Here is a 6,000-nt window from a genome sequence, read left to right as displayed (position 1 = left end):
TCTGCTTAGCACGTTTGCACTGCCATAGTCCAGGAACGGGACAGCGCAGAGCAGAAGCTGCTATCGGCAGCCCTGGGCACACTGCGGGCTATGTGACCGGCTTAGGAACGATCCCTCGCAGGAAAAGGTACAGGGAAACGTAATGGCAAGGACACACAGCCCCGATAGTCCGTTACAACTAAATGGAGCTTCAAACTGTAAGCGGCCGTAGCCAAACGGAGAAATCATTTCCAGATAAATAATTTAAATCGGCCACCGCTATCACATCCCCGCGCTCCCCATACCGAAACAGGAGCGGGCCGCGGCCGCCTCAGCGTGCCTGCGCACCCGCCCCTCCGCTCGGCCCCACAAGGCTCCGGGACCTGGCACCGCCGCGCACGGCGCGGCCACCGGCCAATGAGCGGGCCGGCCGCCCGTGTTTCCCTCCTGCAGCCAATCAGCGCTCGCTTCTTCCCGCCTCCCGGCCAATGGGAAGGGCGCTCTTGGGGTGTCGGTCGCATTCAAACCGGGGGCTGCGCGCGAACGCGCTCGGTCGGAGCCGCGTCCCGGCCCCGCGGCGGCCTCGGTGAGGGCGGCCGGGCGGAGGTCAGGGCGGCCGGGAAGGACAGCGAGGGGGAAGGGACCGGGCCGGGGAGCAGCGGAGTGAGGGAAGGTGGGTGACGGGGCCGGGGGGCGGCCGAGGTGCTGGTCTGCGGTGAGGCCGCGGGGGTGCTGGGCCGGGCTCCTGGGCAGCCCCGGGGCTGCGGCTTCGCTGGGCTTCCGCCCCTGAGGGCGAGGAAAGCTGTTTGCTTCTTCAGCCTCACGGGCTTTGTTTATGCCACATGGCCTTACCTGCTCCGCTGCTGCTCAGTCTCTCTCTTACTTAGCCCAGTTTTGCATTTTGGCGTCTTATCCTTCCTGTGTCTTAGGTTAGATTTTAATATTTTATTATTGTATTTCTTTCCTAGTGTTGCTAATTTTTTTAAATCGACGACGGTTTTCCTTAGTTTGGGAAGTTTGTTTTCCCTTTAGAAAGATCCTGATTTAGGACTTGTAAATAAAACAGAAGGAAGATTATGCACTTTTATCGATTGTATTTTTTTTTAAATCCTGGGTCGATGCTTCAGAAAAGGGGTCGTTTTACCTCTTGTCTATAGAAGACATAAACAGAACAAGTAGTGTAATACAGTATTTCAAGATTGGATGCTGTTACTTCTTTTTATTATCAATGAATAATTTTGAATTTGTTAGCTGTGGGGTCTTACCACCAACCTGTAGCGTTACTTTATCCATTTACTGCTCTCAAGTCTCTGTCCTTTGGCTCCTCGTGTAGTGGGTCTGTATGAGGAGTTGAAGTAACTTTAACTACTACACTTTATTTAGAGGTAGTTCTTGCTCATCTTTGCACTGCGTGTTCTCCCTGTCCCTGGTTCTCCCTAACATTCTCTCATGTAGGCATTTTGCATCTCAGGTATGCTGCAGTTACAGCTTCAGTTCCCATTCAGTGCCTTTGTAACAGCGTGTGGCTGGTTTAGGTCTTCACTGTTGTCAGATTTTATATATATATATTTATGTATTTATAAATATAATATATGTAAAAATATGTATTTACCAGTGAAATTCATGACAAATGATTTCTTTAAGAGTAATTATGCAGCAGATTAAGAGGTGAAGAACCTGTGAATACTTGCTTATGTTTGAACATTGGCATGAGTAGAAAGATTGCTGGCAAATCAAGACAATATGTAGATGAATATGCCCTTAGTGTACTTCTTAGTCTCTGAAGATCACAGCAAGCTGGCACATATGAAAGGATTTTTCCTCATTCAAAATGTTGTCTTTAAGCTTTTTTATCTTGTTTTTATTGCTAACTAAGAAATGGATTTTGATGAAGGCTGTGTTTCTGAGATATGAAGATTAGGCAAGCTTGCACAATAAGCTTTCAGTGTTTCACCCATCAATTTTTGATGCACAGGAACTTCTTCAGGATGAAGAACTTCATTTCTTGCCTTTGGGTTCTTGGGATCATCTGAGGTAGTCTGGCCCTCATCCGTCTTACCTTTTTGACAAGGCATATCCATTCTTCAGGAGAGTTTTTCTCTGTAACCCGTTGAACCTAGACCAGTTAAACAGCACACCAGAAACGTAAGTTTGAAGTGTCTTGTTGCAACTTAAGATCAAACTTATACAGAAATTTATTTTACTTTTTGTCTACTGCATTTGGGACGCTATCACTGCAGGAAGAATGGCAAACCTTTGACATTAGTGAGGAAAATATAAAGACTATGTTTAAGAAATCCAAAATCCGCCTGGGAATTTTTAGCAGTTATGGTTGTAGTGAGATATTGTGGTATTTCTTAACATGTGGTAAATTTCTTTTGGTTGTTTTGGTGCTTCAGGTTCTGCAGAAGTTGACTTCCTCCATACTTTGAGGGTGTGGGTACAGTTGAAAATCAGACCTCTATGGATATTCTTACCCATAAAGAGGTGATTTGGAGTGTCTGATTTCCTGTAGCCCCTTCTATGGTATTTTTAAAAGGCAAAACTGGAATGTGTATTAAAATTTTCCTTGTGAAGTAAATAAGTCTCATCTCTAGAACGGCACATGAACAGTATTAGCTGTAGTAATCATCTATGTAATTTTTAACAGCATGAGCCCCAAGAGATGGGACAGTTTACAGACCCACTCTCAGAACAGCATAAATTGGCTCTGGGGGACAAATAGATATTAAAGCAAGTTCCAAACAAGCATAGAAATTAAAATCCCTTCAGTGTCCATTTTTAAATATAAATAAGGGGGGGGGTTTCCTTTATTTGTTTCTGTTCAGTGAAACAAAAATAGTATTTCTGATACTGCTGATTTAGCCTACAGTCTTTAGCTTTCATAGGATTTTGGGGTTTTGTCATCATAGGTCTTTCTTGAGGCTATTTGAGTGTCTCTCTAAACCCTTAAGATGCTAAGGCCTCTTCATAGTGGTAATGTAGATGGTGCTTTTGCTGAACTAAGTCTTGGAATTTACACAGTAAAACTGTGTCTTGAACCTACAAAACAACACTTCTATATAGACAAAAGCAGGCTTGGTATTCTTGGTGAGCCGTATCTAGGTCAGGATGAACATGAAATATGCCTATTTTTGCCTTATAAGCAAGCTCTTGTAAGCATGATAATCTTTCGGATTTATGGTCTTTGCTTGGGGAAAGCTGGGAGCTTGGTGTTTTTAAAGACATGCCAGCCTCTGGTGAATAATGCTGTAAAAATTATTTGTGGGACTTCCTGAGAGCAGTGCCTGGTGTATTTTTTAGGTGGTGGGGTTAAAGGTAGATGAACTTTATTCCACTCAGTTCCGTCTCTAGCAGTAATTCACCTAAAAGTAGATTTAAACTTTCTAACCCTCTAGCAACTTCTTGTTGATTTGTTATACACAAGTACAAGAGGATAAAAACCAACATTTCACTGTAGAACTAAGCTTAGTGTTTCTTTGAACCTATGTAATATGTCTGAAGTGCATTGCTTGCTTTGTTTCTGGGCCCAACTTCACAGTAATTAGAATGTTAAACCCCCTGAACATGTACTAAATTCAGCACAGTTTTTACTAGAATTCTTATGTTCATTAGATGAATGGAACATTGATGTGGGAAAAGCTGTTTAATGTAGGCAGAAAAGGAAGAAATCATTAGGGTTTTTTTAGTTTATTGCCTAAATTCTTACCTCTCAGCTATATACATGTATTATCTCAGCTGGTTATAAACTGTCAGAATGTTGATGATTTGACAGAAGTTTCTTAAGAAAAGTCTTTGAATCTTTAAACCTCCTTTCAGAAACTTAAGAATAGGTGTCACTTGTCTTTGTCCTTTGAACAGAGAGAACGTGAGTTCTTTTCTGCTTAACCTACTGTGAGAACTAATTGTGGTAACCTGTGGGAAAGAGCGTGGATTAACACTGTGTGCTCAACTAAAGCCAGCCTAATTATGAGTACAGAATGTGATTTGATGTGATGGACTGGAAGCTATTTCAGGCAACACATCATACTGCCCATTTGATTCAAATGCTGACTATACCTTCTTGGAAAGGGCTACTCTGAAGCATGGATTAGAATGTGGATGGATCAATTAAGTACCAGATGTTTTTCTTTGTCCAAGTTGTCTTCTGTGAAGTAGTTTACTTGTGTAACTATGTTGACAAAGGCTTAAATAGAGTATTTGTTACATAATGTGGTTGAGTCTCAAGCTCCAAATGATACATGAGAGGCTTTCCCGTGGTAATTCCAATCAAAGTGAGCTACAACAGGGTTCCTCAGTAACTCCATTTTTTTTTAATCTTGTGCCTGCAGATGGAGGAGACAGACCTAAGTGAAAGAGGATTGCCACAGATTACATCAATCATGAATAGAGTTAGAAACTTGAAAAACAAATACAGAAATGAAGAGAATATCACAGATGAATTTAACTATACTAAAATCTCAGCTGATACAACAGGTATTTGGTTTTATTATTCTACTGTCACTTATGCAAAAGATCTTAACATAGACAAGTGAAAGAACCATTAACTGAAATTATTTCAAGTTGTTATTATTAATGACCACAAAGTTAATTTCATCTCTTCTTATTTCTTAGCTCTGTTGCTTTAATCTAGTTTAAAAAATAGTCAGTAACTGTCTTGCACAAAAGTTTATAAAAAGTGTTTCCTTTTGTACATGTTTACGGCTGTTTTAATCAATCTCCTTTCTTGTTTTTCTGTCAGATAACTCTGGAACTGTCAATCAAATAATGATGACAACAAACAATCCAGAAGATTGGCTATGCTTTTTACTTAAGCTAGAGAAAAAAGGCATTCCTCAGATGGATGTTAGCTTACTCAATAGACTCATTGGCCGTTACAGTCAAGCAGTGACTGCATTGCCTGCGGAAAAGTATAGTCAAGATGAGAGCTATGCTCGCATCCTTGTGAGATTTGCTGAGTTGAAAGCGTAAGTATAAATTTTCACTATGAGAACTCATAATTTATTTTTAAATTAAGATAAGAATACCTTGTTTCATTAGTGTTTTCTGCAGCAAATTTTTTCGAGTGTGTAGCTTTGGTTAGTCAGCTTATTTGTTGTCTCCACAGTACTTGCATTTTTTGTATATGCTAATAAACATGATTGTTTAGAGCTATTTGATTTAGAGATGTTAACCCACTACTTTTTTTCTTGGTTCTCTATGTAAGGTACAAGAGAGAATAGCATGAAATCCTTTTTTGAGCTTTTAGTATGCTTTCTCTCTTACTGGACAAGATCATCACAGTTTGGTTAAATAAGCTGCTTTAGGATAGGAAGAACGTCTCAGAACATCATTCTCTAGTTCCATACTTTGAAAATTAGTTTTGGTTGTGATCATGTATTGCTTTATTCAGTTGGAATTCAAGCAGTGTAGTTGTGCAGATGTGTTCAGACATAATTTGGGACAGGGTTATAATTAGAACATTTTTTGTAAGGGGTTCTTCTGTCACTTGAAATATTACAGCAAATATTTTGAAGAGCTGTAATTGAACAATGCAGCAGTCTAACAATTAGAACTGAGCAGGTGATCTTCCAGTGAACATAGCTAATCTTTTTTTTTTGTATGTTCTTCCCCTATTTGACTTTTTGGCATGTGGTTTCATCTTGCAGTATGATAAATGCTTACTTCTCTGCACTGTCCTTTGCATGGACCTTGCTGCATCGCCGTTACTAAAAGCACACAGTGGAGGTAATCTGTTGAATCTCCTGTTGAGAAACAGGAGTGAATAATGACCTTGTGAATCTTTAGTATCTTGAAGAGGGAAGGTGTTTTTGTGTAAGTGGAGTAAAGAATCTCTTCCAGAAAGGTTTAAAGATATATTGCAAGATGGAATTCTTATTCAAAGATCAGTTGCTTTTCCTCAGAGCAGAAACTGTGTAATATAGGCTTTTGGATCCTAGTTTGTGGAAATTATTTTCCAGAGTAGTGATCAAGTCTTATCTCATTGTAGGAGAGTTTAAGTTCAGAAAGATTATTTCCTAC

General features: G+C 40.3%; 1 protein-coding gene across 2 annotated transcripts in view; it reads left to right on the top strand.

Moving 5' to 3' along the window:
* Positions 1 to 462: 462 nt before the first annotated feature.
* Positions 463 to 6,000, top strand: part of TTK (TTK protein kinase) — a 29,089-nt gene continuing 23,551 nt past the window's right edge. Inside the window, exons 1-4 of one of the 2 annotated variants that reach the window (XM_030236476.2) lie at positions 463 to 565; positions 1,955 to 2,124; positions 4,311 to 4,455; positions 4,721 to 4,946. In XM_030236476.2, the coding sequence (XP_030092336.2) occupies positions 4,311 to 4,455; positions 4,721 to 4,946 (371 nt within the window). In that variant the 5' untranslated portion in view covers positions 463 to 565; positions 1,955 to 2,124. Of the gene's footprint in view, positions 653 to 1,954; positions 2,125 to 4,310; positions 4,456 to 4,720; positions 4,947 to 6,000 lie in introns of both variants that reach the window. The other variant, XM_009094159.4, reaches the window with a different exon arrangement.

The sequence above is a fragment of the Serinus canaria genome, chromosome 3 (assembly GCF_022539315.1).
Source record: "Serinus canaria isolate serCan28SL12 chromosome 3, serCan2020, whole genome shotgun sequence".
Classification (NCBI taxonomy): domain Eukaryota; kingdom Metazoa; phylum Chordata; class Aves; order Passeriformes; family Fringillidae; genus Serinus; species Serinus canaria.
This window is presented reverse-complemented; position numbering and strand designations above follow the sequence as displayed.